General features: G+C 37.5%; 1 protein-coding gene across 3 annotated transcripts; it reads right to left on the minus strand.

Moving 5' to 3' along the window:
• Positions 1-7,351: 7,351 nt before the first annotated feature.
• LOC129743858 (serine-enriched protein) lies at positions 7,352-23,628 on the minus strand. Of its 3 annotated transcripts, none has more exons than XM_055736070.1 (7): positions 23,567-23,628; positions 22,860-23,226; positions 22,083-22,429; positions 12,972-13,247; positions 12,374-12,688; positions 12,260-12,310; positions 7,352-12,091 (listed from the first exon to the last, which is right to left on the minus strand). In XM_055736070.1, the coding sequence occupies exons 3-7, from the start codon at positions 22,410-22,412 to the stop codon at positions 9,383-9,385; spliced, it is 3,681 nt and encodes a 1,226-aa protein (XP_055592045.1). In that variant the 5' UTR covers positions 22,413-22,429; positions 22,860-23,226; positions 23,567-23,628; the 3' UTR covers positions 7,352-9,382. The 3 variants fall into 3 exon arrangements, with proteins under 3 accessions (XP_055592045.1, XP_055592044.1, XP_055592043.1); XM_055736069.1 differs by adding an exon at positions 14,304-14,342 and having other exon boundaries at positions 11,971-12,310; positions 23,108-23,226; XM_055736068.1 differs by adding an exon at positions 14,304-14,342 and having other exon boundaries at positions 11,971-12,310.
• Between the last annotated feature and the right edge of the window lie 1,921 nt (positions 23,629-25,549).

The following is a 25,549-nucleotide window of genomic DNA, read 5'->3' on the forward strand; positions in this document are numbered from 1 at the left end:
AATATTAAAACTTTCCCATCGTAGCAGCCATGGCCGTAGGAACGGGGGGGGTTTTGGGGGTTAAACCCCCCCCCATGAGTGTCCAAAAAAGCAAGCGAGGTATTCTACTCTACACTCAAAATTTTAAATTCATACTCAAATTATGATAGTAGAGCAAAGATATTCAAGAGTAACTATCTGGACTAAAAACTAATACAAAAACCTCAAAAACCCATTTCAAGTACAAAATTCTGCTACAGTTTTTCAAAATTTTCTCACTTGTGCATAGAATAAGATTGTCAGATTTTTTTACAGCATGTATCCAGGCCGAACAAATGTTTTGAATCCGTGTACTCGATTTAAAAATTGTTGACCAAATCCAGGCAAAACCGGGCAATTTTGGTCAAAACCCAGAAATTACCCATAAAAAATCTAGAATGATTATTCTTTCAAACTTGATGCAATAATTTTGAACACATAAAAAAAATTACAATACTATTTGTTTTTTTCTAAGTTTCATTTGAGAATGAGAATGAGGACAATCCCGGGCAAAATCCGGGCATTTCCAATGAAATCTGGACAATCGGGTCGGATCGGACTTTTCCCTTATTCAATAATAAATATCCGGGCCAATCTTGGCAACCTCTTCATAGAAATTCAGGTCTGAATATTAAATTTTAAATTTAACCCATTTTGGAGGTTCTGGTTCCATATTCCTATAACCAGAATTGTATTTCTACATATTTTCGTATTTCTTATGGTGTATCAAGCTTGGGATTCTTGATTTTCAGTTCGAATAATTATAAGAAAGTAGGAAACCCGTGTTCGATTTCGGTTTTGCATTCATATGAAATTTGAATCATGTTTTTCGAAGATCAAATGCATTTTCAATATTTTGATAATAGTTTTCCGAATGTGGAAAAAGAAGAGATTTGTTCTATATTCAAATTCGAAGTTCTTAAATTTTTTTCTAACACAAAATTTCAACATTAAAAGCTTCTAAGCGGCGATTCAAAATTGAAAACCAGATTCAGATTCATCATTAGAAATTCTCATTTTCAATCAGATTCATAAAACAGATTAAAAATAAATGATTAAAATAATGAATTAAGATTAAAGTAGGACTAGAGAATTTCAATAATAGATCCATGAATGAGGGCTCTAAGATTTGGCTCATGAAATTCTAATCTGGAATTAAGATTCTTAAATCGTATTTTTTGTACATTTCGAAAATCGTATAGAAATTCAGAAACAGATTCAAAGTTTAATTTTTGGATTCAGGTTTAAATTCAGATTTAAAATTCAGAAAAAGATTCAGCTTGTGAATGCGTTTTTCAATCAACATAAAATTGTTGAGAAATTCAAGAGAACATTAACTTAAAAAATTGTCAATTCAATTTCCAGATTTCAAAGTTTTTAATCAGAATTAGTATGTACACACAATTCAGCTGAAAATCACAAATATAAAATAGAATTTGAATTAATTTTCTAAGTTTTGATTCATGCAAAATATTCCAAATTATATTTAAAAAAAATCAAACATTTATTCTTTATGAAAAATATTTCCTGTTTCAGAAACAAGAACCTGAGATAACTTAAAAATCTGCACAATTTTTTTTATTTTCATGGTGTATTGTTTAACATTATGAATATAGTAGCTTTTTTAAACCCAAATTCCAAACTAAAATCATTAACTTAGTTCAAATTTGCATCAAGCTAATTTTATTCGAATTTTTTTTTCTCTTCCTGTTTTTTTTTTGGAAAATTGTATTTATTTTCATCAAAGGTTAGAATTTTGGAATTTGCAAAAGAGTTTAGAAGATTGGGCTTGTTTGATTTGAGTATTGAATAAGTCTATTTTTAAGAAATTGAGGGCTACCCTTAAAAGAACTTATTTTATGATCAAATCATACAACTTTGATCTAAAAGACTTTTAAATAAATTCAAAAAAATTATCCATCGATGGAAGCAAATTTCATATTTTGTTTTTAGAGGTTTAAAAAAAATATAGCTCACCCTTTAGGCTAAGACCACTTTTCTAAAGCTACTTTTTTTTAAAGGTTTTGTCAATGACACTATATTAATGAGTACTTAATAATGTATAATCATATAGTTACAAACATAATTTGTTTTAATTTTTTTTATTCCTGAGTTGTTAAGTAAAAAATCATAGGTAAACATTTGTCACCAAAACCCCCCCCATGAGTCGGTTCTTCCTACGGCCCTGGTAGCAGCTGTTTGTTTTTAATATCCCCATGGAATATTACATACATCAAACTTTAAGGTAAATTAAGTACGTAGTATGTATGTAGATAATCCATCATGGGTGCACGGATTCACCGCAGTTTCGTATGCGCTTAATTGCATTATTCAGATTATTAATTCGACCAATCTGCAATGCAAACAAACGCATACCCGACACCATGGCTTCGTATGAACTGTCATGAAATGAATGCATAAATGTAGATATATGTGTCATTTAGAAGAATGATTCAATCAGATGCACAGCTGTTTTAAGATTTATAATATTTAGTTTTTAAATATGATGAATTTTTGACAGGTTCCGCACGTGTGTATCATCTACCTGCGCAACTGTCAACTAATTGATCATTCATAAAATACATTTAGTTATAGAATTAAATCAAGTATGACGTTGTATCATCCTTACCTTCTTATCAATCTTACCTTTATAACCAATTATACCTTTTTTCTTATCTTACCTTAATTTTTTCTAACCTTACCGACTAAACATAATCATAACCTCCTATGATGAATGTGATGATGAAATATAACAAATCGATAAACGAAGCAAAACAAGATTTGCAATCACGAAACCTGCGATCCGTATTTTCAACCCGTAAATCGCATTACACCGGAGTTTCAAAAAGTAAGCCAATTTCTACCGGAGCAATTTAAATTGGATCAGTATGCTATGTTTTTACTACATCGCCAACGTATATTTTCTTCACTTTTGAACGATTTTTTTTATACAAACGCTTATTGCCATGTTGCGAGATTAATTTTAATTATTAATTAATCACAAATCATGTCCTAACATGCTGTTCCGATCAGATATTCTGGTTTATTCCCCCTTACGCTTTTGAGTATCATTCCTACATCCGATTGGTACCGGTGAGAAATATTAATTATTTGACAAACAGACAAAAAATAAATCAATTGTACTATCTTTAATCATTAGAAACATGAAAAGTACACTTCATCCTGCTCAATATAGGGATAAATAATACGTGATACTCCGCCTGCGTCAAGCTGCAGGTCCTTCATTATATTCCCGAGATTTGAGATACTCCTCAGGTCTTCCAAACAACATAAAAGACCGACAAATCGTGTCCCTTCAACCTGTCAATGAAATTCAAAAATTTCGGGCTCGATCAAAGCAATCCGGAAACAAGTTCCAAGCTAAATACCGTATTGCTAGTTAAAACCGCATCATAATGAGTAATTAAATGCATATGCACTAAAAAACCGTGAAAACTATCAATTGGTAGGTGATCATGAAATTTGGATTCTTAAAAATACACCTGATAACTGGATGTTCTCATTGAGAACTCTAACGAGACTTAGAGGTAAATAAAGTACGTAGTACCTAAATAATAAAGCCTGTTGATTTATTGGTCCTAGGTGAAACTTGGTTGAAGGAAGAAAGGAAACACTTTGCTAATATCAGTGGATATCGTAGCTTCATTTCCTGTCGTACTGACTCCAGTGGTGGTCTCGCTGTTCTTGTCAAAGAATCACTCATAGTGTCGGAAGTCGAGAACTTAAACATAGACGGTTTCCATTACATCCACTTGCGCTTGAAGTCAGGAGTTTCGCCTATAGATATCTATGCCGTTTACCGCCCACCTTCTCAAAACCCACAGATCTTCTTCGATAAGTTAGAATCCGCACTTGCATCCCTGAAGCCAGACTCCCGATTGTTAATGCTTGGCGATGTAAATATCCCTATCAATCAGGAAAATTGTCCTGTTGTTCGACGATACGTAGACCTTCTGAGTTGTTTCGATTGTCGTGTTTCAAACACTCATATAACTCGTCCAGCTAGTTGCAACATACTCGACCATGCAGTATGTTCAGATTCTTTTGTTGACCAAATCTCGAATGAGACACTTCTACTCGACATCAGTGATCATAGCCTGGTGTTGACAACGATTAATCTTAAAAAAACTGTAGTTTATCGTAAACTGGAAAAAACAATCACTCAACATGAATCATTGAATGCTGAATTTCTAGTAGAAGTTGAGCATATACAGACCTCAAATGCCCTGGAGAAGCTGAACAAAATTATCGAATTGCACAGTGCTCTAAAAGCTAGACACTCGAAAACAATATCTGCCGAAGTAAAAGTAAAAGGCTACTGTCCATGGATGTCATTAGACGTATGGAAACTTATACGAATCAAAGAAAACACTCTTGCCCGATGCAAAAAGTACCCTGCTAACGATCATCTAAAGGATCTTCTACTGCACGTTTCCAAAAAGCTACAGTGTGCCAAAGCTGAGGCTAAGAAAGGTTACTACCATAAACTGTTCCACACGTCAAATAAAAAAAAGACATGGAAGAATTGGAATGAACTTATAGGACGGAACGAGTCAAGAAGCGAATCAATTAAACTAGAACTGAATGGAACGATAACAGAAGAAGGAAAATCAGTTGCAAACGCTTTCAACGAGTATTTTTGTAACATTGGATCTCAACTAGCGGCTACAATTCCAAGAAATGCTCAGATCAATGGCACTCCATCTTTCGGCAATCGTGATAGTATTTACTTGCAGCCAGCAACCGAACAAGAAGTTCTCATATTGATAAACAATTTGGATTCTTCAAAGAGCCCGGGACCAGATGGTATTTCGGCCCAATTTGTCAAAACTCATCACAATATTTTAGCCCCATTGATCCGAGACATATTCAATGACTGTATTCAATCAGGTGGATTCCCGGAATCCCTTAAAACAGCACGTGTCATCCCGATATACAAAGCAGGGAAAAAAACGAATTGCAGCAACTACCGCCCCATATCGGTTTTATCCGTATTTAGTAAAATCCTGGAAAAACTTCTAGCAACTCGTGTTTTACAATTCCTAAAGCAGCACAATCTATTGTACTGCTATCAATATGGTTTCCGAGAAGGCTCCAGTACCCTCACAGCAGCGACTGAACTAGTCGATGCTATACACAATGCTCTCGACAATCGCAAGTTAATGGGTGTGTTATTCCTAGATTTGAGAAAAGCCTTCGACACGATCGACCATTCCATACTATTGAACAAATTGGATGCCTACGGAATCAGAGGTATTGCCAATTCTCTCTTCGCTGACTATCTTGCGAATAGAAAGCAGTATGTACAAATTAATCAATCGACTAGTGATCTTGGATACCTTCCCGTTGGAGTTCCTCAAGGCAGCAACCTGGGACCATTGCTGTTCATCTTGTATGTGAACGATATCCATAGGCTGCATTTGCATGGCAAACCAAGACTTTTCGCTGACGATACCTCCTTATCGTACGAGAACTGCGATGTAAGGATAGTTGTAGCTCAGATGTCAGAAGATCTTAAAACTCTTCAAGAATACTTCAATTCTAATCTACTCTCGCTCAACCTGGACAAGACAAAATATGTAATGTTCCGATCTACTTACCGGCAGCCCGAATCTCACAACCAGCTCCAAGTTGGCTAAACAGTCATTGAACAAGTCAATTCGTTCAAGTATCTAGGACTCATATTCGATGAACTGGTAAGATGGGACAAGCATATAGACCGCCTACGAAAAGAACTCAGTGCTATACACAGTATGATATGGAAGCTATCCAGGTTCGTACCCACCAAACATCTGACACATCTATACCATGCATTTGTGCAATCTAAGTTGCAATACATGGTCTCCGTTTGGGGAGCGGCGAGAAAACGAGACATAAAACCTCTCCAAGCTTTACAAAACCGTTGTCTCAAAGGAGTGTTCAAGAAACCCAGACTTTTCCCAACAATCAACCTTTTTGAAGCAGCCCCGGCGTCAGTTCTGCCAATAGCTGCCCTAAGAGAACTGCAGAGTGTCGTACAAATCCACAGTATATTGCACCATCCGTTTTTCCACCACAATCAACAAATTCAGCGCCAGCAACAGAATCATCGATTTCCTACAAGGTCCAGAGGAAACCTGACTCTGAGAAGAGTAAACACTGAAAAAATGAAGAGATCCCCCGCATATTTCAGTAAAATGAAATATAACAATCTGCCTCCACACTTGAAAATCATCAGTAACAAACAAAGTTTCAAGCAGCAATTAAAAATCCACCTTAAAGCCAATTTAGAAAACTATTTAACATAAGTGAAAGCAAAACAAACTAGATCGTTGAACCTGCAGTAGAACAGTCCATCAAAGCCTCCTTAACAGAGATTAATCTCACTGGAGGCTTGAAAGAGAAGACAAGTTCCTCACTTCAGACACATCCGCCACTAATTGCCACCGTATCATTTTTTTTCTTCTTCTCCGCCAGACACCGCCACCACATAGCCACCTCCACAAAACCACCGCCCATCGCCCACCGCCTCCAGCTGCAAATGAACAATAACAAAAATATATCAAATGGTGTTGAAAAAATGTAATAGCAAAAATTGTAAACTATGAAAAACGTTGAAAAAAAAAAAGGTTTTATGCCTTCGGGAGAATGGTTCTGAACAAAAATCAACTCCCGGGGGCTTTTCCCTGCTCAAAAAAAAAAAAAAGTCTAACAAGTTTTTTAAGTTTCAAATTCCTAAAAAACGAGAAAAAAAACCCACTTCCAGTCTGCAGTGTTCCTTTTCATTCCACAACAAACGATTGTTCATTTTGTTCCAGAATCATTAAAAATCGTCAACTACTACCGAATGTATGAACCAGTTCCGTGATTTCTCTAAGTCCAATAGGCAAGAATTGAAGAAGAAATGGGGTAGCACTATCGAATATTTTAACTCATGGAAATAAGAACAATAATAAGCAAAATAAAAACAAATCTGTTTTTTTACATCCTTAAAATCCGTCTTTAATTGGTTTTTTGTCAAACAAATTTTAAAAAAAAAGTTCTTTTTTTTTCAAATAAATAAAGAAACAAAAATTTGTAGAAATAAACTTCAATCGAAAACTTATTCTGTACGCCTTTTTATTTGCTACATTACTAAACCAGACTTTCAAATAACTGATCCTGTTGATTAAGCTACTGAAAAAAATCGAATAGGTAACCAAGCAAAAACACAATCATTTCAATTACAATAAAAGTGATATTTCCAAGCCTTCGTACCAGGAAAGTTTCTCATATCAGTAAGAACATTCGTTTTTTTTTTTTCAACCAACATACACCGAATAATGGATGTGTGTGAGTGTGGAATGTTATATTGTATTGTATATATATTTGTTTTAAATTCTTGATTTTCAATATATAATGTCTCTCCAGTTTCAGAGTTTTCCCGTTTTCACGTTGAGTTTTGGAATTTGCTTCTGTATTTTCTTATCGTTTGACTTATTTTCTGCTCCTGGTAACACTGAGCCACTTAAAGTTTTGGGTTTTGTTTTATTTCTCTTCTAGAATTAGCTTAACTTTTTTTTTAGTATTCTGTCTCAATGGGGTAAATAAGAATTATATCATTCAACATTCACATATATGATTATCATCATTTCCAGTTTATTTGAGAGAGCTGTTTGGGTTTGATTTTGTCGTTTCTTAAACATGGTTTTTTTTCAATTTGGCCGTCGATTGATCGATGGAATAAACATTGGATCTTCTTTTTTTTTATTAAAGTAAAATTAAATCTTTCAGGTTATATTTCCGATTTCAACACACCGCGATTAATGAGATTGTTTGGCACAACTTGGCTGGATAACGGCTGTTTAGGGGAGCAAAGTTTTGCCGAGATTATTGGTGGGAAGTAGATCGTTTTCTGGGGGTTTGGGTCTTACTTTAGTTAACATTCCCATAGACACAGAAGACAATTATGATTTGCATATTATAAAGTTACCGTTAGATTTTTTTTCAGATAAAGTTTCCTGGGGGTTGACATTGATTAAATACCGTTTACAATTATGGGTACAGATTGTAATAATTAGAAGGAAATTGTATGTGGAAAAGAACTTTGGCTTGGCTTTTCAGCCGCTATTTCTTTATTTCTGTTCCTTGAAGTTAAGCAATGATTTGAGTAATTTTTGATCCCCTACCTCTCTGTTTCCAGCCCGTTTTTGTCGATTTTTTTTTTTGGATTCCATCGTAGATTACGTCTTTTATTTTTAATTTTGGCGATCCCTTCGTGTTCTGCTTAAAAAGACCATTTAAAATTACGCAAAAACTTCGAATTTGAAATGAGGCTATATTTTGTCGGCTCAATAACACGATAAAGTTTTTTTTTGTTGCAGTAGAATATGATTTTGATCATCCCCTATTTGCTAGAGTGTGTCGGTGAACAATAGGACTCAACATTAGTTATCATAAAGGGTTCATTATTATAAAGGATTCAATCCATGCATACTTTGGATGTTTCATAAACTTTCCGTATCCCGTTTATATTCTTCATATTGTATGACGTAACAGCCTTTCGTAGATTATTATTTCCTTTTCAAACTGCAATATTGTGCTGACTGAGTTCAAAATGTAAAGTTACTGTAGACAAACTGTGCTAAGGACGATAGAAATTGTAACAATATTACGATTGATTCTAGTTTATGTATTGATTCTGTTGTCTTTTATCTGCATGTTTGTGTATATATTTGAACACTTTTGTTGTTTTTCGTAAGGTTTTATATTTCCGTTGTGGTGATTTGTAAGTGCAGGGATAAAATTTGAAATTTTTATTATTGATTTTTTTTTATTGGAATTCGTTAATTTTGACGATTATTTAATTTTTTTTTTCATATTTCATATGTTTCTGGAATGAATTTCTTCAAAATTTTAAAAATTTAAATATTTACCGAAAGTTTCCCTTTTATGACGTAACTCTTTTTTTCTTGGGAATGATTCAGTGGAGTGATTTTGTATTAAAATTCTGTTTGGAAATAATTTATCGACTACATTGAGGAAAAAACTCAACGACCATTAGGAAGGTTTGAGTGAACTTCAAGACAGGAATTATAACTCAACTTCTCAATTGAGTACCAGTTTTTTTTAATACGGTGGGAAATTTGAAAAATTTTCAAAAATTTTTTTTCTCAATTAACTTGTTGAATAAATATTGACACGTTTACATAATACATGGAAAATATTTAAAATATTTGAAACGACTGTAGAGCAATCAATCATAGCAATCATTGGAAGCTTGAAGCGCTCCAACAGTCCATGACTCTTCTTGTCACTAGCTTCGCTTTCACTAATTTTCTCCGGCTGCAAAAAAACCAACGCCTACTACCTGACTAGCAGCTTCTTAGAAACTTTTGCCAATTTCGAGCAGCTTCTTGCGTCGGCTGTCGCGCCGTTTGTTCTTGTCGACCTTTTCGCGGCTCCTGCGCTCGGCTGACGGGCAAATGGCATCCGGTGAGCTGTCCACCTTCTTCAGCACGATCCGGAAGGTGAAGGTATGCTTCGGGGAGGCGCTGGCCGCACGTCTCGGAGACGGTGGCTCGAATTCGCTCCCACTGGAGGTATCGAGGTGGGTCGAGGAAAGGCGGGCAGGGCGGGGTTCAAAGATTGAGGCACAGCGTTTGTCAGTACAGAGGAAGCGCGAGGAAGATTCGTTGGATGATTTTCGAGGCAGTGGAAAGTGTTGCTTCGAGTCGCCACGTTCAGAGTACGGACTTCGTGAATCGCAGTGCGGCAGCGATTCGAAGATTGAGTCGTAGCTATCTCGGGAGCTAAAGTTTGAGGATGTTTGGTTGGATAGAGGCGATTTGGCCCGATGCGGTGCCGAGTGGTGGGTCTTCATGCCACTGGTTCCGGGAGTTGCTTTAGAATAATGATCACGATTGCGGCCTGGTTCCGAAATCTGTTTTCGCGCTTTCGGAATCACTGTGAACGCACTTCTCGGACTTGTGGGTTGATATCCCTCAGCTAGATCGAAATGTGTCTCTAACGACGACTTTCTTCCACTGGGACAAGGCTTCTGAAAAGTTTCAGCATCCACCAACTCAATTGATGATTTACGGATATCGAACTGATACACTTTATCATCCTTTGCGGAAGTCCGCTGAGAGTTGTCTAGCTCAACCAGCTCAAAACTAGAGTTTTGATCTTCATAGCTAGTGGAATGGTACCGGCTGATGTCGAAGCTTGTGTCCATTGAAGAGTGGCGATCACTGACGCTACTTTCTCCACGACGATCGGTGGTTTCCACCAACTCGAAGCTATCACCTCCGGAATCCAGCCGGCTATGGTGAGTCCCTTCGTGATCCGTATCACTTAAGCTTCTTAAGTTCTCCAGGAACGGAGACCGTGGTGGGTCGAAGGAAGCCCTTCTTGATGGTGGCTCGATTTCAAACGTCGGACATTGCATTGTCTCCGAATCCTTTCGAAGATCTTCAGCTGCCTCGTCAATCGGTTCCTGACGTGTAAAAAGTGCTTCCAACGACTTCTTGATTTCACTCACCGTTGTAACTCTTAAACTTCCACAATCTGGTTCCTCGTATTCTTGAGACTCTCGTGGACTGTCCTCCTCTTTGATCTGATCATGCTTGATATAGGAATCGCCAACTTTTTCAAATTTAACATTTTCAAGCTCAAACGGAACGTCCACAGTATTGCTGAACTCCGCCTTTCCACCGTCACTTGTTTCAACATCGCTGATCTCGTCTCCGCTTGATTTCTTCTCCTTCTTTTCACTAAACTTTCGCAACGATTTCAGAGACATTTTTGAACCATAGCTCTTCAACTTTAGTGAGGACATAATCGGTTCAAATCCAATTTCCGACATCTGTTTAGTGATGGCGTTACGGCCAGCGCAACTTGAGGAATTTTGGATACTGGAGAAGGTACTCTGCCGTATGAGGGGAGCTCCGGTATTAGATTCAGCTCTCGAGAATGCCGCAGCAAACTTGCTCGTTCGAGTTGACACCTTTTTCGATGGTTTCCTCACAAACGCAAGTATCTCTTTCATGACGCTCGTTTTCTCTTTCTTTTCGGGAGCTGTACTTGAGCAGGCCGAACCTGGTGTGGTGGCTCCCGTTGGAGTCTTTTGAGAAGAGGTAGACATTGGTAGGATTCCAGGCATATCCGGCTTCATCGGGCTGCGTGCAGAGTCCATCGATTTCTGAACAATTTCATACGTTTCCGACGGATTGGAGATGGTTATCGGAGGAATGCTGGTGTGGGTGGTGGGACTAGTACGAGGTGATCTGTCTCCGTAGAAACTCGAACCGTAGCGGGAGTGAAAACCAATCGGACTACGGCTACGCTCCGGTGGTAAATGAGTCGTTGGGCTACGACGATCCTGAGCAGAATGGCTACTGAGCGAGTTGGGACTAAAGCGATCTGTCTGACTCTGTAGCATGTTAGAATATTCAGACTGTAGGTTGAAACCCAGTGGGCTACGATGTCCAGAAGGACTACACATACCCGAGGGCGAGCGATGTCCCGAGGGACTTCGGAAACCAGAAGGGCTACGCAAACCCGATGGACTACGTAAGCCGGATGGACTACGGAGACCAGAAGGACTTCGTCTACCCGAAAAAGACATTGCTGTAGGAGATTTGCGGTCCAAGTGGACCTGGAAACTTTGAGCATACATTTGGTCAGTGATGAGGAAGTTGGGACTCTTACGGCCCTGAGGTGATCGATCATTCATCATGTTGATAGGGCTGCGTCGTCCCTGATTCAAGTTCAGTGAAGCACCCAAGCTGCTTTTTCTGCGATGTGATGATCGCAGAGTACCCTGGCGAGACAGTGCGGGACTCTTCTGCGAACTTATCGAGCTGCGATGCTCCAGATGGGCTGACGCGCTACCTGGCGATTTGGGTATGTGCTGTTGGATTTGATGCTGCAAACTATTAACTGGGCTTCTGCGTTGATCTGCATTGAAGGTCCAGGGAGATGGTGAGGTTCCGTGACTTTTACGCTCGGATGGACTGCGACGGGTGCGGAAACTCTGGGATTTGGCCTTGCGTATCTTCGGGAGATGTTTCGAGTGGTGGGACTTGGATGACTCTGGATTTGGAGAGGAGGGGCCGTTTAGCCTTTGTTAGTTACTATGAGGAGGTCCACTAGCTGGATCACTGCTGCCACTAGAACTAAGCGTAGTATTTGATCCATACGGATCCAACGAGCTTTGTACGGACATTGAACGACCATGTGACTGACGTGCCCTCCTTACTCGACTGGAGTTGGGGGAGAGCTTTCCGGGGTCCACACTTGTTGGGTCTGCCTGCAACAAAATGAAACAACTGAAAAATAACCAAAACCAATACACAACGGCCGTTAGTCTTACCTGAAAAGCTAGCGCGTTCATGATGATCGAGTAGGGTACCAAGCCTAAGGGATGAACCTCACGCATCAGTACATTTGCCGGAATCTTGTGGAATTGTATGAATTCTAGGAAACTTCCGATGACTTCCTTCAGCGGAGGATTCTGATTAGAGTCACAGTACTTTTTGCTCCACATCAAAGCCGCCTGAAATTTGGTAAACTCATCGGCCCTCAGCTCTTCTCGGGCCAAGATCAAACGGACCACATGCTGAGGTAGCAGTGTAAAACTACCAAGATTCAGAACATCGTTTCCATGCTCGTCCACAAACTCCAGCACCTAGTTTTGGATAAAGTCAAGTTCATATATTGTTTAATGCTATGTCAGATTTCAATTGTTCATAATCAAACAGTAAAGGAGAATAGTTGTGAGCTGATAGTTTGAAGAAAGGAAACAATCGCGATAATTTTCGAGAATAATTTACAATCGAGTAACGTGTTTACTTTTGATGATAAACAAGAATGTAAGCACGATACTCGATATTGAACTTCTCTAAGAAAAAAACGTGTCGTGCGTCAAAGGTCTTAAGAATTCATTTTAAAAAATTGTATTCTCTTCTTACCTTCTGCACCAAGCTCTTGGTACACTTGTACTGGATGTAACGTTCGGCCGATGCCAGCAGTGCACAGACCGTGTCTACATTGATGCAACACTGCACGAACCCACCACAGGCTCGTCTTAGCTCTTCGAGTCCATAGTAATCGGCGGCATTCATGACTCCAAGCAGAGTCCTTGGCTGCAGTGTGACACAACCCGTATGAATATACTCGATCAGCTGCCGGAACACATCCGGTTCAAACTCTTCGATGATCAAGGTTTGATGCTGCTGACCGGGAGGCTGCGTCCAAAAAAAAGAAATCCATTTGAGACTGATCATCCAGAATATGAACGATTGGGGAGATGACCAAAAAACTTCCCATATGACCAAAGTAAGGCCTTGAGAACCTACCACAAATTACTCGTCTACCAAAATTACTCAGAAGATTAAGATTTGCAGTCGTGATAACCACTAGAAAGCCAAACTACTGTCAATTTGAACAGTATAGATGCCAATTGATCAAGATCAAAGTTAGATAAGATTCCACAGCATGCATAGGGACACACATTTACTTCAGAGTGGTTAAAAAGTCCTAGTGAATTTTTTAAGAAGTTCGAACATGAGATTTTTATCTGTCCAAAGTTTCCCTGAAGAGCTAAAAAATTCCTGTTCGAACAAACTAGACTTTTTAGACTTTTCGTTGAATACAACAGTCAGATATTGCAAAGGCATTCTAAATACCTTTTCAATTTATTATTGAAAACACTCATATACCAGTTATAATCAGTGATTTTTCAACTAAAAAAAAACTATAAGACAAACAAATAAATTTTCCTGCTTAATCCCTTACCGGATAATTAAACTCAATCATATCACAAGCACATGCAAAAGTTTGTTGATTTTGTCAATCAGAAACCTGTCTGTTAGAATTTGTGAATCAGTATGTTCAAGTTTATTAAAAATTTCAACACGCTTACACTGAGTAAAAACACACGATAACTTCTTAAATGTTTCTTCACATCAAGTAATAGTTTTGCATTTTTTGTTCGGAGATCTTATCTCAACCAATAAAAGTTTTCGTGCATAAGATAGCAGAGGCGAAGATGTTCACACCGAAGATGATGATCAATCAATAATTCGCTAATAAAAACGAAGAGACCGAGAGCACACGTTGTGAGTACAAGTCAAAGACAGTGAGAACTAAAAGAAATGTATTTATGTAAGTTATCAAACTCGAATGGAAGTGCTTTCAATGCTAGCAATGAGAGAAAAAGTACGTAAGTATCTAGAATACCAAAAATTATCAATCATATAAAAGATTTCTTGGTTTGAGTTTCTAAAAGTTGAGTTGTTTACCTCAGCGATTGGCGCTAACTGCTGGTTGAAGCCGCTTCGCTGTTTAACCGTTTCGAAACAAACAATAATGGGAGGGATGATTGGTTTTTAGATCATTTTCGTCATGCAAGTGAAAATCTTATCGTTTATAACGCTAAAGGCAAAAATCTGTAATACTTTCAGAAAGTATCTTAAACGCTGCATGGTACCCACGAGGAATTAAGCGATTCATGTTATGAATTAACGTAGTCTTACTTTTTTCAATAAATGTTTAAATAAGATGTTTTTTTCTACAGAGTGATATAAAAAGGAACGAAAGTTGTTTACAAAGGTGTTTAGAAAATGTTTGTCAAGAAGTTTTTGGTTCATATTGATTCACCTGTATATAATTTACGTCTAGGCATCCGAAAATAGCATTAAACTTATTTGGAAATTTTTTTCATTGTGAATACTGAATCTATGTTCAGGATAACCCATGATGGATACAGCAATTGTATCATATATTTCTCGAAGGAATAAAACTCACTAATTCAAACAAACGATACAAATAGTGGACTGTATTAACTAACAACTATTTTACAAACTAGGAGGACTTCTGACACACAATACTTTTGGCCCTTATGGCCTCTGACTCGCCCATTCTGGGCACTTACAGTGGCCAATCTTGGCCTCTAATGAGGTGAACCTTTGCTTCTGGTGGCTGGTCGAGAAAACAGATCGATCCAAGGACCAACTTTGGTTCGACCCTGTGTTAATCGTCTTCGGAACCGATGACGCCTGATGTATTTTGGCGCGCATAGCTGCCGTTAAAGCTAGCAGCATGGCGATGTACTACTGGGCCCTTTTGGTTCAATAGGATGGTTCAATTTCATCTGCTCGTTCCAGAACAATCTATTTTCATGGAAAAAACACCAGAGATCTATTTTTTCACAAAAAAAATGTAATTTGAATCTCATATTGATGTATTGATAATTCATGTTCATTAGCCAGAAACTTACATATTTAGAACTCAATAGTTTGGATTATTAAAACCTCACAAATATCAGATTGAGATCGTTCATTTATTCAATGAGGCATGCTGAGTTGGATAATAGCGTCGTGGGCTGAAAAAATCTTGTTTTGCAACGAGTTGCATACAAAATTTTATGCAAATTCGAAATATTCCCAATTTATGATCAAGTGGGTCGTGGAATGTTCTTTTCGACACTTGATTTAGTGCTGAAAAGTAGGACATATCAATACTGTTTTCAGTGTCGAAATGATCACTTCTCTACACTGAATTGCATAAAACATATTTTATGCAATTCATTGCTGAAAATTCAACTTTTCGAACCTTATTTTTCTTGCAAAAGTATAATATATGCTGTTTATTTTCAAGATGCGATTCTTGCAGTGTTTTTTTTTTTTTTGTTTCGCTGATAGTCGTTTTAACATCACTATGTTATTCGCGACTTATATCAACGATGCAGTTGGCTGACAGTCATTGAAAAACTTATCCGGTACAACTGTAATCGATGTTTACTCTTGGGCTCGAACTCACGGACATCGGCTCGAAAAGCAACTGACTTGCCAACTGAGCTATATCACAAGCCCGATTCTTGCAGGGTAATAAATGGACTTTCATGTGAATTTTTTGAACTTGCATAAAATTTTGCGTAAATTTGTAAAACTAGATTTTTTCAGCACTCGACACTCGTTGGACAAATTTCAGACTCGTGCCGAAAAAATCCACTTTTCAAAACTAGCATAGCATAAATAAGTATTTACTCACTGAATTGAACTTTGAAAAAAAATTAGGCAATCTATAATTTTCAGTTTGCTGTGCCCATTAAATTGAAACGATTTTTTTAATCTGAGCGCCTCAAAAACTTTGTTTTGGTTGAAAACTCATTCACAACTTTTTTTTCCAAATTTTCATGTAATGTTTAAATGAGTAAATTTTAACTGAAAATGCAGTGATCTATCATGAAAAGACGTATTCGGAAGCGTTCGTCACTGCGCCATTGTGACGATCGATGTTAAGAATGCCTTCAACAATGCCAGCTGGAAAGCTATTGCCAAAGCGCTTCACAGGATGCGTGTTCCAAATACCCTCTGCAGGATAATAGGAAGCTTCTTCGAAAATCGAGTCCTGACGTACGAAACCGAAACTGGGTTACGATCTATTGCTCTGACAGCGGGTGTTCCACAGGGTTCCATACTCGGACCTGTGTTTTAGAATGCCACGTATAATGAGGTGTTAACCCTGAAACTAACAGCAGGCGTGCAGATAGCCGGATTTGCTGACGATATCGTGCTCATGATAACCGGCGAAATAATCGAGGAGGTAGAAGACCTTGTAACGGTGTCCGTAGAGAGGGGTTGTCATCTGAATTGACGGAGTTAAGCTTCAGATAGTTCACCATAAAATCGAAGTTCTGCTCGTGACCAATAAAAGAGTTGTGCCGCACATGGGGATTACTGTTGGAGGACACACAACATCTTCGAAACAGCAGCTGAAATACCATGGTCCAAAGAGTAGCAAGAGACATCTCCATGCGAGCGTGGCACTTTCGAAACTACGATATAGAAGAGCGGCTTGGAGCTCCGCCACAGAGGTAGATCGCAACAGATCCAAATTACGGAGCATCGGCTGATAGTCATACGAGTTTCCTGTGCATACAGGACCATATCAGCAGATGCGACCTTCAGGCCGGATAAATCGGAAGTATAGAGAGTTTAACTTCTACCTGACGCAGTTTATTTCGGGTTATGGGTGCTTTAAGCAATACCTTCATCGGTTTAAACTTATCAGCTCGCCTTATTGCTCGGAATGCATAAATACGGAGGAATCGGCAGGACATGCTATCTTTTTCAGACCCAGGTTCGTTTCCAGGCTTCAACAACTTCAAAACTTGAACGCTAAACATGTTGTGAGTGAAATGTGTCGCGACGAACAGCCTTGGCGTGCTATAGTCGACGAAATCTCGCGAATCATGCGCGATCTCATTCGAATCAGGAAAGCTGATGGACGGAGAGAGCGAAATAGTCAACCAAACTTGACAAGCTGTTACGTAGTGGATATTTTACCTCTTTAATCTCAATAGTCGCGAATATTACTACCAGCACTTTTGCGCCATCTGCGAATGCAGATGTGCTAGCAGCCAAGATACTTTGCCCGGACTCTTACCCCAGGGGGGGGACAATTTGTTTTCACGCTCTACTGAGGGAAGAAGCAAACTGGCATATGGTTGGGAATATAGGTCGGCTCTTTGAAAATCAATGCAAGCGCATTTCAATCCCAAAGATCTCAAAGGATTCAATAAAGTACAACGACTTACCAACGAATTGCCAACTACGTCTTCCGGGTGTCCAAACATAGGCCGTCGGATTGCCTCTTCAGTCAGACAGGGGTTAGTTTTGAATCACCACACTTCCGTCGACTTCCGATACTATTACGAAGGCTATCGATTTTCAACTCGCAATGTACTACGGCGACAATTCCAAACCTCGGCGATTTTCTACTTCCGTTACAACTCTATATAGCAATGACTCTTTAGCAACATCCGACTCTTAAAAAGGTTCCAGGGATAGAGAGCTGGCTCATGTCTTGCCAGCTTTCAGGAAAACTTTTCCCACCGCCCTTCTTCTGAGGTTTTCCTCAAACCCAATGCCCAGACAATGCAAAAAAGACGCGCGAGTAGTTTAAGCATTTTTTGGTGGTCGTAGTCGACCATCCCTTAGTTAGCCATTGCGCTTTAAGGACGCCCTCTCGATATTAGGTCAAGAAGCGTCGCTTACACTGAGTAAATCTAGATCCTCAAAGAGTTTCACTAAAACTACTAACGATATTGCCAATAAGCTTCGGGAGCATTTGTTGCTACGCAACAAAGCCTAGGGCCTCGTATGACACCACAATTCAAAAGCAACGCGATCTAAGGACTTTATCTGAACTCATACGTGTGATGGGACTTAAAAGGTCTAACGTACTCAGCTACAATCTTTCCTGCAGCAAAAGGAAGCGGAGATACCTCGGATGGTCATAACGAGATTCTAGCTTGGTAGTTTCTCAATCGACAATGCCTTGGTGGTTAGAAGTTCTACGAGAGTGGATGCTGTGACGGGTGCGAGTTACTTTGAAAACGTTACCTAACACGTCTCGGGGTCTTCTGTACCATTCTGTTCCAAGTTGGAGTTGGAGGAAAAGGAGAAAAAGGGAAAGAAGAAGGAGGAAAAGGAGAAAAAGGATAAAGGAGAAAGAAGATAGAGGAGAAAGATCAAAAATGAGAAGAGGAAAAGGAAAAGGGTAAGATGTATAAGTGCATGAACACAGCCTACCCGTTGATGTAGTATCATAGGGTGAAACCAAGAGGCACATCTGGCACACGAAGCCCAAGGTGGTTTAAGTGGGACGAACCCACTCACGACAGCAAACACCCGGCTGTTATGGTTGATTTTTTATAAATAATCAACATTTTGTTGTGTGAATTTGGAATTCTGCAGTTAGGACGACCAGGCCGCTAAAGAGGAGCAGCAAATGTAGATTTTACGACAATGTTGTAAGTTAGTTAGATAATACCCTAAGTTATAGAGAAAGTTAAAAAATGGCAAAGTCAAAACATTCTATACTTAAAAGTTTCGATTAAAACACACGTAGATTGAACGTAGCATAACGAATCCCTACTTATATTGGATGTACATTATTTTCATATGTATGCTTCGAGTGAAATTCACCAACAATTCATATGAAAATGACACAAATGCTACGTGAACTTTGTTTGCTACTTGAAATTCACATAGATTTCAGGGTGGCAAATATTTATGTGTTTTTTTTTCAGGTAGCCTTGAAGTGAAGAAAGTTTGCATTGTATTTATGCACGCTAAATAGCTTTGAAATTATATATATACGTGATTTTTCATGTAAACTAAGCTTTTGTTGCCTCACATCCATTCTATGGGTGCTTTGTAGCAACTTCTGTACTTCCATATAATTGACACATTAATTTCACGTTATGTCTAAGTTTTCAATCCTTTTTTGCAATTTTCTCAAGCGTGCGAAGGAGGATGGAAATAAATACCGGCCAACACCAGGCAGCCAGCGAACCGAACGCTGTGCATGTGAATGTAGCAAAAGCAAAAAAAAAAACATTCCCTTATTTCTATCCACCGGCCAAGCTGCCCGGCTTTCAATGGGAATCCATTCCCATTCCCGTTTCCTTCAGGCAGGTAGTAAGCAAAATACAACTCTGGATGAATTAGTTTTAGAAGTTAAAATCCATCCAAATAAAAAAAAATCTTTGAAAATCCATTCCCTTTCCTGTTTGCTTCAGAAGACAAAGGACTACCATGAAAGGAGGCCAAATGCCAGGGAGCTACCGTTGTGCGTTTTTTTTTCGGTGCAAGAAAGCCTATGACAGCTCTAAATATGTTTCACTAATTTTTTTCATGATGAGTTGCTTTAAGAAATAGGTATATTCGAAAAAAATGCAACCTATTTGTGTGGCGCAGTTAATGATCTGGTGGCCTACAAGTTTTGCTTCCGAGCTTCGGAGCTTTGGACATTAGTTGACACGAATGCCAAAACGTTGGTAAAGTTTCACAAATAAACAAAAAATGAACGGAAATTGATGAAATTTTCAGTGACGCTGTCTAGTATCGTAATGTTCTCATGTTCAGTTTTTGGTGACTTCTTCTCAAAGGTTTTGAGGTAGCGTTCAATGAAGAAGATATAAATTTTTTTTTCACAGAACGTGCACCACAACGTGCATATTAAGAACCACCTATTCTCCAAATATTAGATATTTATGATTACGTTTTCTGTTTTTTTAAGCTTAAACTTTGAAAACACTCAAAACTTTCAATAATGTTGAAGTTATAACAATTTTAGCCTATTGCTCTTTTTCGGGTCAAAAACAATATATTTGACTTTTTCCGCTCCACCACAGTTTTCGCGTAATGGCATGATTCCAGATACAACCGAAACAGAGTATAAGTAAACTTTGTGGATTTTATTATTTTATTTTATTTCATTGAGGGAAAATGGTCGCATTTGCAGAGGAGTCTTCTTTGTACATTTATCCATTCATCGTGTCAATCGTTATGAAATATTGACTAACTGATTTTTCATATTTTCTTCTTCTTGTTTATCACCGGAATATCCAGGCGAGACTTATCAACGGCTGGAAACCTGCCAGGTACCCGCTAAAGGTTTCGTTTGTAAAATATTCCAACACAAGCGATCCAAATATTTTGCGCACTATTTGACCACCGTATTTTGTTTATTTAACCAGTGAGCAGCTTTTTTACCTTGCTAGAAATTAAGTCAGGCCTTTTTAAAAGTTATCTGGACGAACCAGACGGAATTTTTTTTTCATCTCTTCCCTTTACTTTTATTCAAATCATAGTTCACTGTTAGATCCTCTTAGACTTCTTAAACAATTAACCATGTGAACTTTGGTCGAATAGTTGATTTCCATCTGTTTTTGGGTCTCCCACTGGGACTTTTCTGGATTTTTCAGGATGCAAAAAAAAATACCAATGAGCTTCTGTATTTTCTCAAAAGCCACCTGTCAGATTGTTACTAAATTTTGTTCATGTATATATTACATAACATGAGCTGAGATGTTTTGATTATTGTTAATTAATTGCATATTTAAGAATGTTCAATCAGTTATCAATCACCCACGGATGCCGGAATACCTGTAGTAAATGAATAACACTGAAAATGATATCCATTTTCAACTGGTTGTGTACCTGATTGATTCGTTCTCCCAAGAATGCTGACAGAGACACCCAATACATTTACTACATAACAGTTCAGACGAAGTCATGGTACCAGGTATGATTTTCGCGACATTGGGATATACCGGATTATAATATTTGAAGAATGTTTGTGAACACTTGGTTAGGCAAAACTGCGGCGAATCCGTGCACCCATGGTGGATTAGTATCATACATAGATACGTGACTTCAGTTTGACTACTAAGATCCAAACTTCAAATTTCTGCCTAACTAAATGCGACGTTAGGCAATTTCAGAAGATGCTTTTCCAAGCCTTTGGAAAACCGCTTTAATTACACTGATTCACACTGCAACAAAACATTCTTAGAATTCATTGAACTGTGTTCGAAATGCCGTTCGATGTTCCATAAGGTAGCAACTTATGGCCATTTATCTTCGTGCTCTTTACTACTTTGCTTCTTTCCTTCAATTGCCAAAACCAAGGTTTAAAATATTAAAAAAAAAGGTTAGGAAAACCTCTGAACCTCTGAATAAAACTACGAATGGAGGTAGTTGAAGACTTCGTTTTTATTCAGACACAATATTGCTAACATCCTCAGTATAGATAACCCACTGAGGATGCTAGCAAGTTACTAGTAAAATAATTAGTCTTTGGGTTTTTTCAAATATGGAATGAAGCTGTATATATATTAGCAATAAGTTGTCCTTCTTATGTATTTCAATTATTTTTTTTTTTTCATTATTTACTCTTCGTTGTGAAAGAAATTAGCAAAAGGGAAAATTAGGTATGTATTCAAAATTTAATTTTTTCAATAAGTTTATGAATTTATGATAATATTTATACGTTAGCAAAATGCGTTTTTTTTTGGGACAAAAGCGTTACCTGATGGAAGATTGTTGTCTATGTACAAAATGTATAACAAAGTTTCAGTCATTATTCTATATATGTATCTAAGTATATTGGGGTGTATCCAGCATAATGTTCAATACTCTTAAGCTTTTGAAACATTCCAATTGGATTGGCACGTAGACACAGAAATAATGGGATGGTGAACTTAAAGTTAAAATCAATTAATTTACCTGCTGGGCAGCGTTCTGCAAGTTGAGTAGCGGTTCCGAGGAGCGTTTGAGAAACAGTCGCAGCTTGTTCTCCCTGGGGGGTGGATCTTTCTTGCGCTGCGGCGAAGGTGCCTGGTAGAGCATTTTCTGGAACACCCGGGATCGTGCTGCCAGCACCGCCTTGACGGCACAAACCGGCTCCCGCGTTTCCCCCACCAGGAAGGTAACGTCGCACAGTTCCGGCATCGAAGCGAGGAACTTCATGTCCTCTGCCAGTCCCGTTTTGTTCTCGAACGTCGAAAGGTCCGGCTCGGCGTCAGCCATGCCAGAAAGTGGTAGCACTTCAGGCATAGCTGTAATTTCTATTGCTAAAGGGTTATTGTGCGGAAAAATGGTGAAAAGCGAAAAGAAAATGAGTTAGTCCTCAGAAAGGATACATGAATGACATCATGGACATCAGGCAAATGAGCATTTGAAAACCGACAGGCTCTAATGAGTTTCCGCCTCCGAGGGTAATCAATTTTCCGTTTGAATAAGTAGCAGTAGGCGACGACCACCTTTCATCCACGACGAGCAGACGACCTAAGGCCTAGCAAACGTGTAACGATAGCAACTACACACGGCATCCAGTAATGGCATAGGCATAGGTAGCTAGGTTATCTATATATGAGCCTACATATAGTATAGCCAGCCTACTTTGGCGTCATCATTCTCTGATTGATGTGGAGTGAACATCAAAAACATAACACACATCAACAACAGACAGCCAGCTAGGGTCGGATGAAAACAAAAACAAACCTGTTGCAATTTTAGTAGCTTTTCTGCGAACGGCTGCACGGAAAAGGGTGTGGGATTGAGCTGGTTGGGGGTGGTTGTGTGATTTTTTTTTTATTGGTTCGTTTGGGTGGCTGAGGCTTGCTGTTTATGTGCGATATTTCTTATCACACGCTGCCCGGAAGAAAAAAATTGGAATGTGGAGAAGAAGGAGAACTCTCCCATGGGCACTCGGAAGAGACAATGAGAAACCAAGTGTTGCTTCCACTCACACAACTAACGCAGCAAATTTTCCGAGCACGCACACTTGGATGATCCTTTTGCAAAAGGCTGGATGGCCTCCAAAAATTTTCACTTTTCCTGCTGGACTACTGCGATCCGAATTTCAGCCCTAAAAGTAGAAAAAATAGAGCTGATTGAAGATGAAACGAGTCAATTCGTTACGAATTCGGTATTATTTGATCCTCGATGACGACAAATACACTAAAAAGCTGTCAATGCCGTATGGAAAAATTCCTCCCATCTTCCTTAAGGAAAATTAATGTCCCTCAAAACCTTTAAAAATCTTGCAACATTGAGAGTATTCCACTTTTCCCCATCTCTAATGCAACCAACTAATCATTTACTGTCCTTAAAACCCGATTCTAAATCTTTAAACTAGCTTAATTTTGCAAAACCACTTGAGGACCAAACCCTTTAAAGGAAGGAGGATGAAAATTTTTTCCCAATACCTCAGCTGTTCACGAGAAAAACTACTACCGTTGTTAACAACACGCCGTTGATAAGAGAACTGATGACGAACTGCTGGAATCGTTCATTCTTATTCGAAAATTTTCATCCTGATCCTCAGTCGAAGGCGCATGTCATCGAATTTCCACAGTTTTTCCCTCTCGGGAGAAAACGCACGAGGGTTCATTTTTCGGAACCGCAAACTCTCTGTTGACATCGTTGTTTGTAAACAGTGCCATGTGGATTCGAAAGTTCATCCGTCTAGCGAGAGAGATGGACGCACGAGACATTCCAAGAAAGTGAATGATGTTTTTGTGATGATGGGGTTTTTTCATCGCTGAAGGTCAAACATAAAATTTCGAACTAAAAATTCATCGAGTGTCCCACATAAATCATATCGTCAACAAAAATCCAGTCCAGACTTTAATCGTTGTTTTTTTTTGCTTTTTCTCTTTCTTTTAGTTATGGTAAAGAATATTTTTATATTTTTTTTTATTTTATACAGGTTTTTGTGTTTTTGTTTGTTGTTTTGGGGATTTCGAATTTTTTTATAGTTTTTGGGTAGCAGCGCTTTTAAAAAAATGTATTGATGTATGTTTCAAACGTTTTAAGCGTAATTTGTAATGTTATTTTTGAATAATTTTAAATTTTTGGTAAAATCTTATTGAATCTTGTAAGTTTTAAATTTATGTTATTTTCCTGTCATATTTGGGTTATTTTAATGTGATTTCTCGGATAGTTTGTGAAGCTTTTACTTATGATAGTAAGATTAAAATGGAAGCTTTTGTCAAATTAGAGCAAAAATTTTTGTTAATTTTAACCGTTTTGTCTAGTTTTGGTAGATAATTCATGTGTACAAAATTTTTCAATTTTATAATTTTTTTTTTTGACATTTTTGTCAATTTTGTCATTTTTGTTAGTTTTGAAATTTTTGACATTTTTGTGTAATTTTTGTTAATTTTGAAATATTTGTTAGTATTGTAATTTATGTCATTTTTGTCATTTTGTCATTTTTGTCATTTTTGTCATTTTTGTCATTTTTGTCATTTTTGTCATTTTTGTCATTTTTGTCATTTTTGTCATTTTTGTCATTTTTGTCATTTTTGTCATTTTTGTCATTTTTGTCATTTTTGTCATTTTTGTCATTTTTGTCATTTTTGCCATTTTTGTCATTTTTGTCATTTTTGTCATTTTTGTCATTTTTGTCATTTTTGTCATTTTTGTCATTTTTGTCATTTTTGTCATTTTTGTCATTTTTGTCATTTTTGTCATTTTTGTCATTTTTGTCATTTTTGTCATTTTTGTCATTTTTGTCATTTTTGTCATTTTTGTCATTTTTGTCATTTTTGTCATTTTTGTCATTTTTGTCATTTTTGTCATTTTTGTTATTTTTGTCATTTTTGTCATTTTTGTCATTTTTGTCATTTTTGTCATTTTTGTCATTTTTGTCATTTTTGTCATTTTTGTCATTTTTGTCATTTTTGTCATTTTTGTCATTTTTGTCATTTTTGTCATTTTTGTCGTTTTTGTCATTTTTGTCATTTTTGTCATTTTTGTCATTTTTGTCATTTTTGTCATTTTTGTCATTTTTGTCATTTTTGTCATTTTTGTCATTTTTGTCATTTTTGTCATTTTTGTCATTTTTGTCATTTTTGTCATTTTTGTCATTTTTGTCATTTTTGTCATTTTTGTCATTTTTGTCATTTTTGTCATTTTTGTCATTTTTGTCATTTTTGTCATTTTTGTCATTTTTGTCATTTTTGTCATTTTTGTCATTTTTGTCATTTTTGTCATTTTTGTCATTTTTGTCATTTTTGTCATTTTTGTCATTTTTGTCATTTTTGTCATTTTTGTCATTTTTGTCATTTTTGTCATTTTTGTCATTTTTATCATTTTTGTCATTTTTGTCATTTTTGTCATTTTTGTTAGTTTTGAAATTTTTGACATTTTTGTGTAATTTTTGTTAATTTTGAAATATTTGTTAG

This window comes from Uranotaenia lowii, chromosome 2, assembly GCF_029784155.1.
Source record: "Uranotaenia lowii strain MFRU-FL chromosome 2, ASM2978415v1, whole genome shotgun sequence".
NCBI lineage: Eukaryota > Metazoa > Arthropoda > Insecta > Diptera > Culicidae > Uranotaenia > Uranotaenia lowii.